This window comes from Psammomys obesus, unplaced genomic scaffold (assembly GCF_907164565.1).
Source record: "Psammomys obesus unplaced genomic scaffold, mPsaObe1.curated_primary_1811, whole genome shotgun sequence".
Lineage (NCBI taxonomy): Eukaryota > Metazoa > Chordata > Mammalia > Rodentia > Muridae > Psammomys > Psammomys obesus.
The window spans coordinates 1390557-1403880 of record NW_026596463.1 but is presented as its reverse complement, the minus strand read 5'-3'; the positions used below and the strand labels follow the sequence as shown (position 1 = coordinate 1403880).

General features: G+C 41.9%; 1 protein-coding gene across 1 annotated transcript in view; it reads right to left on the bottom strand.

Moving 5' to 3' along the window:
* Wdr41 (WD repeat domain 41) overlaps nt 1–13324 on the bottom strand; it is a 44154-nt gene that overhangs the window by 10757 nt on the left and 20073 nt on the right. The window contains exons 4-8 of the mRNA XM_055598358.1: nt 12639–12770; nt 10399–10461; nt 6021–6132; nt 3302–3364; nt 1868–1978 (exon numbers count right to left, since the gene is read on the bottom strand). Coding sequence (XP_055454333.1) covers nt 1868–1978; nt 3302–3364; nt 6021–6132; nt 10399–10461; nt 12639–12770 — 481 coding nt within the window. The remainder of the gene's footprint in view (nt 1–1867; nt 1979–3301; nt 3365–6020; nt 6133–10398; nt 10462–12638; nt 12771–13324) is intronic.

Genomic DNA, 13324 nt, shown 5'->3' with positions numbered 1-13324 from the left:
GTGTGTGTGTGTGTGTGTGTGTGTGTGTGTGTGTGTGTGTGTGTGTGTGTGTGATATGTGTGTGTTGCACATGTGTATGCAGGAATGTGAGCCTCTGTATATGCATGTGGAGGTCAGAGGTGAATCTGGATGCCCTGAATAGCTCTCCAACCTTATTCCCTTGAGGTAGTGTCTATCACTGAAGCTGGTGATAGACCTTTGTCTAGGGTGGCAGGCAGCGAGCCCCAGGGACTTTCCTTTTTCCACCTTCACCCCTCTCTTGCTGTGGTTACAGGCACATATAGCTACACCTGCTTTTGCTAAGAGTTCTGGGGAGCTGTCCATATGAGTATAGAGCAAGTTCTCTGACCCACTGAGCCATCTCTCCAAGCCTTAAAAAACCCAAATGCTCAGCCCTAAAAACATATATACACGTAACACTACACGACGTACACACATATACATACGTGTATATGTATATTAATGAAAAAAGAGGCCATGAATTTTAAAGAGAACAAGGAAGGATATATGGGAGAGTATGAAGGGAGGAAGGAGAAAACAGAAGTATAATTATACTATAATTTAAATTTATTTACTTGTGTGTTTGTTTTTGAGTTTTTGAGACAGGGTTTCTTTGTGTACTAGAACTTGCTATATAGATCAGGCCAGCCTCAAACTCAGAAATCCCCCTGCCTCTGCCTCCCTAGTGCTGTGATTAAAAGCCTGTGCCACCACACCAGGCAAGAAATAGTTGGGGTTTTTTATTTTATTTTGTTTTGTTTTAATGTACTTCTGTTGTGATATATAAACCTAGTAACGGGCCACTGGTTTTAGGCGGATGAGGGGAAAAGAGGCATGGAAGCAAAAACTAAATTATAATCCTAACAGTATATTGCACACAAAAGCTGGACCATGAAGGCTCCCTTAGCCATCTTCACTCAAGTAGCCATGTTGTTCAATGACATCAGTGCTTCGCCACTAAAATAAGACATGTAACTAGGTATAACCAACACAGTGGGCCAGACCTGTCCTCCTTAGAAGCTCCAGGACCTCATCATGGTTCAGTGTTTCCCCAGGAGGCTCAAAGTGTTGTTATCCAGATAAAAAGTGGTAACTCATGGATAGAGAAAACAGCTTCCAGATACAAAGAGGTGCCCATCCATGTTACTTCCAGCACCGCAGACAACCTGATCCTTAGAAAGATGTGCAAGCGGGTTTTGTAAGATGCTGGTTGATAAGGGGAAGATGCTGGGAAGGATGCTCACTGATGCCTCTGAAAATGGGACCAAATGGCACAAGAAGTCTGCATTTTGCGTTCTCTATACTCCTTTTCACCCCATCTCATGTTTATGATGTATTCCTCTAAAAGAGGCAGCCCAAGCCCCAGGCCTCCAGGGTTCAAGTTTGCAACTCTTTCTGCTGTGCCATATTCCCAGCAGTCCAGCAGGACTGCCCATCTGACTCACAGATCTCCCAGCTCAGGGCTGATGGTGTCAGCCGTCACTCATCTAGAAGGACTGACTAAACGCCAGGAGCCAGAATCTGTGATCCTCTCCTGCATCTAATGTCATACTCAGCTTGTTCATACTGACAGGGTGGAGCTGTTCCTGAAGAACTCTACGTGCTCCAAGCATCAGAATCTGCAGCTTGTAGTGAGCACCCAGAGCCAGCAGAAGCATCTCGGCATAGTTATGCCCATGCCTAAGTCTTAGACCTGCCAAACTAGGAGACTTGAGCCAAGCTCTCCTGACTCAAAGCTTACAGCAGGAGATAACTACAATCTCCACTAATTTAAACTGTTATTTGAGCAGTGATTCTGAAATATTGGAATGAGATGAGATGGAAATTCCGAAACCATACATAACATAAATGTACACACTGAGCTTACCGCTGATGTTAAGCAACGACAAAATGTTGTCCTGGTGATCAAGAAGGCGCTTGACTTCAGTAATATCCCATTCCGGCAATCCTTCTGTGGGTGCTTGCAGCCTGAAAATTACTAAAAGGCAGCTGTTTTACTAAAATGTTCAAAGAACAAAAAGTACCTTTCTACTCAAAAAGCATTCTGTGCAAAACATATGTCACACTGAAAAGAATCTCCAAAAAGAACCCAATTATGACAGCTGAGACCATTTCTTTCAAATGCATGAGATGCTTAAAGTATGTACCAAACCCTAGTTGGGGTTTCTTTCATCTTGCCTCCTTTACTGACTTCCAAAACGCAGTCCCAAGCCCTGCTGCCTCTGCTTTCACCACCACACATTAGGAACACCACTCCACTCCTGCCGAGGCCAGTGAGCGGCCACTCCCCTAAACCATTTTCACTATCAATTCTCTCTACTCATGTGTCCAGGCCAGTAAGCATTGCTACAAAATCAGCTATAGATTCCTGGCCTTCAACTTAGCAAAGGCTTCAGCTGGAAAAAAAAATTAACCAAACAACTTTTTGGTTTTTTGGCATATACTATTAAATAATAAATTCTCTGAGAATAAAGCTTTTAATTTCTTGACTATAGATGCCGAAAGTGTTCCTTGATTTATTATCTGACTTCAAGAAGTAGTTTTATTTAAGCCATAAATTCTAACTGTAATCAACACATAAAACCTAAAATCAAATCAAATCAAGGCTCTATCAACCAGCGTTTACAAACCATCTGTGACATTCTAGGACTTCCAGCTACCAAATGTGATCAGGCCCAGTTACTGCCGCCAAATGCTCAGAGTCCACAGTGGACACTTGCTCTGCTGGGCCACAGGAGCCAGTGCTGTGGGTGCTTGGACAGGCAGGCCTCATCTAAAAAGTGGCACGGTTGCACATCCTTCCCGGGTGCTGATAATCAACTATCAAAGTCTCTCTTTTCCTCAAATTCCTCTCTGGAAAATAGGTCATGACACATTTCTTTCTGTATCTCTGACAATGTCTTGCCACCTGCCAAAGAATGTGCAAGATTATTAAATTCTCATAGCCTTTCATGTTCAAAGTGTGGCTGTCAGAAAGCCTCTCAGCTAGCACCACAGAGAACCTTTCGTGATGGGGAGAAACTCTACTGCTAAATGATTTTATAATGGGCAATATACTGTTTAATCAAGTTCATAGAAGACATTAATAATGTACTATGTTGACAAGAAGAAGAAATTTGACCTAACACTTTGAAAATGTTTACCCTGTATCATTTTCAACAACCCCAGAAAGGCCAGAGCTAGGACAGTGGCAGACATCTCTGAAATAAAACTGCTTTTGTCTCTCTCTCACACTAACATACATATATTCATGCAGCTATATGTATACAAACATAATGAAAAAATGTATGTATACACTCACTCAGTTCTTTGCCGACTGCTGCTACGACACAGTTCCCAGGGATTTCAACCAAAGCACTGATCCCTTCAGAAAAAAAATGTAAAACAAGGAAATCATTTTCCTTCATGGGTTACATCAAAAATAAAGCTTTCTCAATTTTGTATTAGTCACTCCCCATAAAACATATTCAAAGCCTACTGTATAAACATTTCCTTTCTTTCTTACACATGGAAACTGAGTAAGTTTCTAGTATCTCTGGAAGAGTTTGCGATACATTAGTAGGTTCTGAATATCGCTCCTACGGTGGTAACGTGGTGTATTCAGCCATTCCCATATATTTACTCACCATCAGCCATTTTTGATGGCTGGTTTAAGGAGACATGGAACTTGGATTTTCCCTCAATGTAAATGTTAAGATTAGGCATGCTCCCTGGCACTAAGTGAGCTAATAGGGTAATACAAAAGACAGATCTGGCCTCAATCCTGTTTGCTGACACTGCTAAACTCCTTTAAATCTCTGCAGACACCGTCTGTGTTCTAATGGAATGACCAGTGTCTGTACAGTCAGTGGCAGCGATGACAGGAGGAAAGGTTGGTACTTCCAGCCTTACCGCTCAACCTCCAAGAACAGAGGGTCACAAGGTAATGTTGGCCACTAGAATAAATGGTTTAATTAACCATATCTACATAATAAAGGCTCCATTAAAAGCCAGGACAGGATTTAGACAGAGTCAGCAAAGCTGACATAAGACAGTTCCTGCAGGGTGCACACTTAGGGAATGCACAGGGCTCTGTGCCCCTCCTCCCACCTTGCCCTTTATAGGTCTTCTTCGGTACTCCTGTAACAGAATGTAAGTGGGTAAATGTGATTCCCTTAGTTCTAAGAGTCACTCTAGCAAGCTGAATCCTGATTTATAACCAGGAGGTCAAACCTAAAAACAACCAAACTAAATCAAAAACAAATCAAAAAGCGGGCACATAAATGGAATGATGGCATAGGAAACTACCTTGCCAGCTGAGCTTTTAGCCTGTGACACTAGACACTAGTCCAGGCCGACAGTGTCGGCCTGAGCAGACTGGAGGATACCCAGCTGCTTGTTGCTCTTAGAACCCTGACTATCAGAGCATCTGGGTAAGAACACAGAAGGAAGTGATCTGGTCAACAGCTACACAAGCGTCCTTCAAACAGCACATCTACAGCTAATTAGTGCATTTCCAAACGACTTACATTATCCACATGACTTTAAACCACCACACTTCATTGATCTGCATAACGTTTAGTAGGTAGGGTTTGATTGGTGCTGCTGTGACTTTCAAAAGTCAGGGTCTTGCAATGGTGTCTAGAATGGCCTACCATAGTCCTGTGTCAGCCTCCTGAGTAGCTGGATTGCCGCACATAACCCTACCCTTGGCCTTCAGCACAGAGTGGGGGGATCTTTTCATAGCTGAATCATAAAAGGGTTTCAGACAAACCAAACCTTCAAGCATTAAGGTGACTTACTGGACCACATTAACAAGAAATTGTCTAAGGAAGCTGATCTTTCTACTTCGCTATTATATATATATAATTTCTAACATGTGCACAATGGATGTCTGCATTACTTCCTTTCCTTCCTTCCTGTCAAAGACAAGCAGCACCGTTGCAATGCCAAGAGCATGTCCGCCCTAACATCTCCTCCGCTTGGGCATACTTCACAAGCAGATCTGCGCCCGCATGGAAGAGATGGAAGAAAGGTGAAAGAGCACAAGAGAAGGACTTGGAAGAGGGAGGAGGATGGTTTGGTTGGTTGGTTGGTTGGTTGGTTGGTTGGTTGGTTGGTTGGTTGGTTTCTGAGGTGGGATGTCTCACTCATAGCTCAGGATGGCCTCAAACTTGTGAAAATCTTTCATCTTCAAGAAAAATTTTACTAGGGGCCAGGGAGAGTGCTCATTGGAAAAAGATGTCTGCCACCAAGCCCGAGGACACAAGGATTCTCACTAGTTGTCCTCTGACCTTCATGCATGTGTCAGGGCCTCACACACACATGTGTGTGTGCACACACACTCGTGTGTGTACATACATATAAAGATACATAAAACTGCAGACTATTAAGTGATCACGGTGCTGCTAGCCCATGCCTGGGCATGGCACATACTGTAATTAAAGGTTAACCTGTACATATATGCGTCCATGTTCACTGGGAGACTACTTACAATAGGGCGGTGAGGGATCAGCCTGCACGCTCACCACCGGATGAACGGATGAAGACAGTGGGATGTGCACACACAGAGACGATGCACTTCCACACAGTAGAATCTTACCAACCATAACGAGCAAAACCCGAGTATTTTCAAGAAAATAGTTGAAATTGAAGGCCATCATCTTAGGCAAAAGAAGCCAGATGTGAGAAGACAATGTCGCAAGTTTTCTCTCGTATATGGAAGAAGGGCGACTTCTGAGGGGAAGACTAGCCCCACAAGTGAGGGTGACAGGATGGGCGGAGCTCATCCAAACACACGGTATCATGTATGAGATACACTGAAATATGAGATTTATACCAACACTTGGTATAAAGAAAATACATATGAATGTGAAAGTTATTTGTCACATAAAAATACTAATCAAATATCTAATCCATCCTCAGAGCAACCAAAAGAAATCCTACACCGACCTTTCAATTGCGCCAGGTCTCTAAAGATTCAACCATGTCTTTCACAGGCTTCAACTGGCTTCCATAATTACCTTGATTAGTTTCTTTACCTGTGTCAGAAAGGTAGTTGCTCTTACACAGCAGATCTAATTTTCGGTTCCACACACCTAAGTCATTACCACCGGAGAGCCAGACGTCTAGTTTCTGAAGAACAGTAAAGCACTGCAAAATGATTTGAAATGTATTCAGTTTAGAAATTCTAGCCTTCATGTCCCCAAGGTCTTTGAAGTCCCTCTGTTTGATAGGCTGTTTTTCTTCTTTCTGTTTATGAGCTCTTTAAGGGACTACTGTCTCACAGACTCTGGAGAAGATTCCTAAGGCAGTCGCAGAAGATGCTGGGAATTACCTGTTCCCAACACTAACACAGTTGGCACAGCAAGAAGCTGAGGCCTGTGAGCAATATAGAGCAATACATACCAAGCCACGGTGTGGGCCTGAGGGCAGCAGGTTCTCAGCCTAGACAAGCCTTCTGGTGTAAGACCCTGCACCACTCAGCTGGAGGCTCTCTATCCCTGACTGGACGTTTAGCACTGCTTCAAGCCACCGAGCTGTCGGATCACTTGTGAATCACTAACAGATAACTCCCCCAGAGCCCTTAAAGCTTTTAAAATAAAATGGAAAATAGAACTGGTTTTTAATTTTTCAGTTAATTCTCAATAATTGTGTTTGATAGACTTAAGTGTTTCCACGGTGTGGAATCCTTTACTGTACATGGTAGCTTAGGGCCCCTTTCTTTCAGAGTTGTGTCCTCACAAGTGAATCGGGTGAGTGAGAACACAGACAAAGACTGAATGAGACAGAAGGGAGGTCTGCTGGTCTTACCTGGGCTCAGGATGACGCTACTTTCAAATCAGATAAAAGAAAAAGCTGGAAGCATTCAAATGAAGTTTCTATCTCAAGAGCCTACCTGTCTCGCCCCTGGGGTTCTACAGGAGCCTTTATTCTGCTTATCGCCAAGCACTAGTCTACTGTGTGGATACGTAGGCTTGTTTCTCCATTCACTACTGATGGCTACTTAGGCTATTTCTATTTTTTGACTAGCATGAACACTGGGGCTCTGACATTCACTACCCATGCATGTGTGTGACATGTTTTCAATTGGGGTAGGACTATACACAGGCGGCTATTAACAATTTACGGAATGGCCCAACTGTTTGAAGGCCACTGTAGTGTTTTATAAGCAATGCATAAACTACAGTATGACTTTTCCATGTATTTATTAACACTCCAGCCCTATCCGTAGGACATTAGTGGTGCTGGTGTATACGAAATAGTTTCCTATTGTGGGTTTGAGCCTCTCACTAATGATGATGAACTTTTTCTCATACATTTAATTGCTCATTTGGAGAAATTTCTTTCAAATTATTCTTAATTGTGCTTCTTTTCTTTTTATTAATAGTTATTTGCACATCTTAATATGCTTAATAAATGATTTATATATATTTCCCCTATTCTTTGGATTGTATTTTCAATTTGTCAATGGTATTCTTTGAAGAACAAAAATTTAATGGGGCCTAATTTATCACTTATTACCGATTAAATCTATTCCTTTTACATGCACATGTTCAGATGGCTTTGCTTTCTTCCCCTTACAACAGAGTCTCACTGTGTCGCCCAGGCTGACATTGAACTCATGGATTCAAATGATTCTCCTGTATCGGCCTCCTGTAACAGGAAGTCCATATATGCACACCATATCTGGACTCAGATATGGTGAAAGGGTGTTCTTTCTTCCACTGAAAAGTGTTGGCTCCCTTGCAAATCAACTGTCTATACGTGTGAGATTTTATTTGTGGACCTTCAATTCTATTCCATTGATCTGTTTCTACATCACTATGCCAGTAATGCGCTGTCCTAATACTGTATCTTTACGCAAATTTTAGAATTAGGAATTGTCTCACATCTTTGTGCTTTCTTTCCAGAAATGTTTTGGCTATTCTGGATCCTTTACACTTCAAGTTTCAGGCTAGTTTGCTCCTTTCTGAAACAAAAACACAGATTTAATTTTATGATAGAGACTGTAGGTCATTTTGAGTAATGTTTAAATCTTAATATTAAATCTAACCCATGAATATATGATGAGAATCAGTTACCAATTTTTTCTAGATTTATTTGTATGAATATTTTGCCTACAAGTATGTATACATGCCATTTGCATGCTTGGTACCCACGGGAGCTTCTAGTCCCCTGGAACTGGAATTGCAAATGATTGTGTAAAGTAGCATGAGGGTACTGGGAATCGAACTCAGGTCCTCTGCAAGAACAATAAGTGCTCTTAACTGCCCAGCCATCTCTTCCAGCCCCTAGTTTTTAAATTTATTGACTTATTCTTAAATTTTATTGAACAGTGTTTTAAATATTTTAATATATACATCCCCTACTTTAAAAAAAAACTTATATCTACGTATTTTATTCTTTTGGATATAACTGTGAATAGAATTTTCTCCATTTGATTTTAGAGAATTACAATTGATTTTTTTCTATTATCAATCATGTTACCCTGAAAGCTTGCTAAGTTAATCTATTAGCCTTAACAGTTTTGTGTGGCTTTATGATTTTTCACATATAGGATCATCTCACATATAAATACAGAAAGTTTTAGTTGTTCTTTCTCATAAAAGAAAAGCATAAAACATTCATTCATTTCTTTTTATTGTGTAATTTTGCTGTCGAGAGCCTTCAGTGCAAGCTAAACAGGTGAGTGCTGAGAGCAAGCATTCCTATTTTACTCCTGACATTATGGAGAAAGTACTCAGTCTGCAGCTTTGGTATTTGGTCACTGGCTTTTCATAAAGGACGTCCTGGGCCATCTATGAGGGTACAGGATCTGTAAAGAGTGACTATGCTGGAGCTGGCTGGATGCCTTCCTGCCTCTACTGACATGGATCATGTGGCTGCTGCGGACTATTGCTCTACTCACCGACTTTCTGGTAGTCAGCTTCATCCACGTTCCTGGGCTCACCCTCACTTGGCCAAGCACTCCGCTTTTCTTCATAAGACACTACCACACTTCCAACACCCACTTATAAAAACTAATCTGTAGTTTGGATTTCTTTCCATAAGCCCCTATCTATATGTCTCATTATTTCCCTTGCAGGGCGTCCTTGAAGTAAAAACTCTGAGTTGATGCATATAATCACTTTTTAGAGCTTTCATAGTACCAAACTACCTTCTAAGAAAAGTATATCTATCTCAAAACAAATAGAAAAAAAGAAGCCAATTTAATATAATTCCGTGTTAACTCCAATCTTCATTTTAAAACTTTACTAGGTCAAATAATAACTAAGAGTTCTAGATCTGTATTGCTCTAAAAAGTCACTTAAGAAAACCCGAACCACTAAACTATAGTGAACCGTGTTTTGTTCGGTTTTGTTTTTTTGTAAATAGTTTCTTGTGAAACAAAAGTACAACAGGAGCAAGCAAATACAAAAACCTCTTTTGAAAGTATTTTTACCACATAGTCACAAGATCCATTTTAATCCAACAAGATATTCTTACCAGTGTAAGAAGACCCCAAATGTACCATTATTTTATTCTTCCATGTCCCTTCAACACTTGAAAACTAATGGTTTTAGCTTTTCCGATAGTAAGAAGTACCTTCAAAGGAGTGCGTGCGGCATTTGTTCAGATCACGTACGATACAGTGAGTGTTTTAGTGTCTCCCGGATACCCCACCGCTAAATTAGCTCTAAGAACACCGTGCCCGGCACCTCCTTCCACAGGAGCTTTAGGAAGCTGGCATTACAGAACAGCACAGCACCACAATAGAGACAACTGCTAGAGACGCTACATGGGAAATAATGAGCCAGCCTACCACAAGTAAGTACACAGCAAAAGAGGGATGGCACTGTCCCCAAAGCTATGGAGGAGACGCTCTTCCCAAACTGGCCAGCAGCGGAAGAACGTGCTAGCTTCCCCAGAACACACGAGCTCCTTTCTCTTGTAGGAATCACAAGGAAGCAGGACTTAGCTGCATTTGTTTCTCCCATGTATGGCAGCATTCCTGCCATCAAAGTCCCAATATTACCTGTTTATAAAAAGATGGAATAAATGGAATTGGCATATTATTGGTTTTGGATATAAGAAACCAACATGTCCTCATGGCCTTAGAAAAGGTCAAGGCACGAACACCTCCCTATCTTTTGGCCAAAGCATAGAGACAGCACAGCTCCCCCTACAGCTCTGCGAGTGCTGGCTCCTCTATCAGGGTCTGCTGTAGCCCACCAGGCCCCACCTTGTCACTCAGTTCTCAGTGAAACATTCTCATACATATGTTCCCAAAAATCTAGTCTTAAAAACCAAATGGCTGTAGACATATATGAAAGCAATACTTCATAAAACTTGAAGAAGTAACTTCATCTACTTTATTAAACCGTTTGACAACAACAAAAACATTGCCATAAAAAGCTAGCTTGCTTAAGACTTTACCTTCACGGTAGACTGCAGGCAGGGGACTCTCTGGATCTGTCTGCCGGTGTCACAGTCCCAGACTTACACTTACGTTAAGAAACAATTTCCAAATGGAATTTTAAAACTTTAGTTACGAGGTAACATTTCTAATTAACAATTAAGTCACAGGTATAAGCAGTCAGAAAAGCATTAAGCAAAGTCTAAGTCAGCAGTGTGTACACTGCAAGTCCTGTCCTCAGGAGCAGGTCTGTGAGCTACAACTTCACCGGAGGCCATCTGAAGGCGCCCAGCAAGGCCTGCTCTGCACTCGTGAGCTCGTGGGCCTGGCAGCACTCCTGCTCAAGTGTACGGCGGGAACAGTTTGCCACGATATAGCAAACATGTACATGTTTTATACTAAACATTTCCCAAAGGTCCCACAGCTTATACAGTGGACACGCATGACTACCTGTGCCTACGTGTAACTACGTGTTACTGTGTCAATGAAAACAGCGGAAAGGCCTCTCGCCACAGGGTGAGGGTTAGTTGACTGAAGGAACATGATGGTCTTTATAAACTTTGAACACAATTCTCTGTGGTGTTCATCTTCATATCACATACATGTAGATACCATATAATATACTTATAAATAATATAAATGTATGGCAAATGCATTTTATATCTTGTCTGATACATATTTTATATTAAAAACGTAAAGTTAATTTCATAATCTAGTTAATTGCATTTGAATTTTTTATTAATTCTAGTTTATTCTTCAAATGCAGTTAATAAAAAAAAAAAGACATCTGTACATTCAAACGTTCAGGTCACACTAAACAAACGCCTCGGTCTTAAGCACGTTCTCTCCCTAAGCAGAAAATGCTTCCTGGCCTTCAGTCTCCCAGTTCTGACACTACCCCATAGACTTTCCACTCATCCCACTATTTGAAAGCTTAGTGCTGGGTTCTAAGCAACGTTGGTTCTTAAGACCTTGACTTGACAAAAACAAACACAAAAATCTACCACCAATGTTTACTTCAGAAAGTTAATTAACAGTGAAAGTCCAAGGAGAGCAAATTGAGAACATCCCTAACATGAATATCAAAGTTCTCTGGGACTTTAAAATCAAAGTGATTGAGTAACGTGAACAGCCGCATGGGCCATGCCACACGTGGTGTGTGTAAGTTCCCCAGCATCTTACCTCTGTACTACGGATAAAATGACAAGAGCCTGAATCCACAAGATGATGTTTTCCTCACACAAGCAGCAGTAACAGGGCTACTGGTCTAAATATCTGACCAGATCCCTCGCAAGCACACAGGGGTCACCCACTTCAAGGGTTTCCTGAGATGTTCTCCCTGCACACATTTACCCAGAGACTGTTCCAGCTGCTGAACTCATTCAAAGTGGGACATCGAGTCAGGCCTGGGTCTAGAGGCGTCTAAAAGCATTCCTCCTTTGGGCTTGCTTCTGATCTTCACAGTCTGCGAGCAGACTTGTCAGCCACGTGACAGTGAAGCAGGACAATGGAGGCTGCAGTCGCCACAGCACTTGGCCACGGGCTCCACAATGCAACCTTCGTAATGACGTTGTTCTGTTCACTGTTTATCAGGAGGGTGTGGCGCACAGTTTCAGAACGTGGGCGGACAGCACGTGGGCTGCTGGCCACTTCCACCTTAATGGCATGTACCTTGGGCGACTTGCTATCTCTACCTTTTCATCTGTGACAATGACGAAGTCTTACCTCATAGGGCCATTTTCAAGGGTAGATAAGTCAATAAACACGTAAGACACAACTATCCCTAGCACACACAAGCGCTTTATAAAACATTACCATTTCTGTCATATGGAAAAGTCTAACTGGAAAGTACGGGAAAGCAAAAAGTAACTTACTTTAAAAAAAAATACTGTTTTAGAATACCAAGTTTTTAAAACTGGGCAGAGGATAGTGCACTTTTGTGCCGACTGACTCAGCAGCAACAAAGGTTCTTGTGGGGTAGGGGTGAGGCAGAGGGAATTAAGTGCATTTTGCCATACATGAGGGAGAAATAAGTTATTCCCCAGTCTAACTCATCCTGAGCTCCCTAATTGAGAGAGCGTTTTAAGGCCATGTGCCTCCATCCCTCCCTCTTGCACAACTGGATGCTCTAGAGAGGGCCGCCTCAGCCACTACTTCCAATCACCGGACACTTCAGGAAGTGTCTCAGAAGAAGATGGGAAAACCACCCTGGTCAGCAGAGCACACAGGCCTGCACAGCTGGGTCCCAGGCTAAGGATATGCGAACAGTCCGGTCGGCAGAGGCTGTCAAGATAAGCTGCCTACTCCCCTCACAAGAGTCTAGGGAAGGAAATGCAGTGACAGCCGTTATCTTCTGCGTGTGTCCTCTGAGTTCCAGAAGTTTTTCTCCTGTCTGAAATACAAGAAAGAATGTCAAGAAGCTAACACTTTCCAACTTAAATAACATTAAGACTATGTAGAAAATAAACATACATGCCATTTAAAATTATGTTTGGAATTTAAAATTGTTTAAGCAATCAAATAGATATAATCTAAACAAGTAAAAGAAACAGCTGTGGATAGTTTTTCTATTTTCTAGTCAGTATGTTGTTTTAGTATATTTCTCATAGTCGGTTTAAAGAAATAATCTCTCCTGTAGCTTTTAGGACCATGTAAGCTCTGCAACTTGCAGAAGTTTACTCTGGAGAAAGAAAACAGGGAGTCTATGGCGCATGTGCACAGTTTAACTTCTTTATAGAAGAAACAAAATCGCAGTGCTCTCCAGGCGTGCTTAAGCCAGCAGCTATTCCACCCGCTCAATATCGTCTTCCATCAGTTCCCCCCCCCCCCACCTCCTTTCAGATCTTCCCAGGGCTGCAGGAGCTCATGATCGTGTTTACGGCACAGCTGGCCCTCTGCATCCAGAGGTTTTAGAAGCATGGGTTCAACTTATTTCACTTTTTGTTT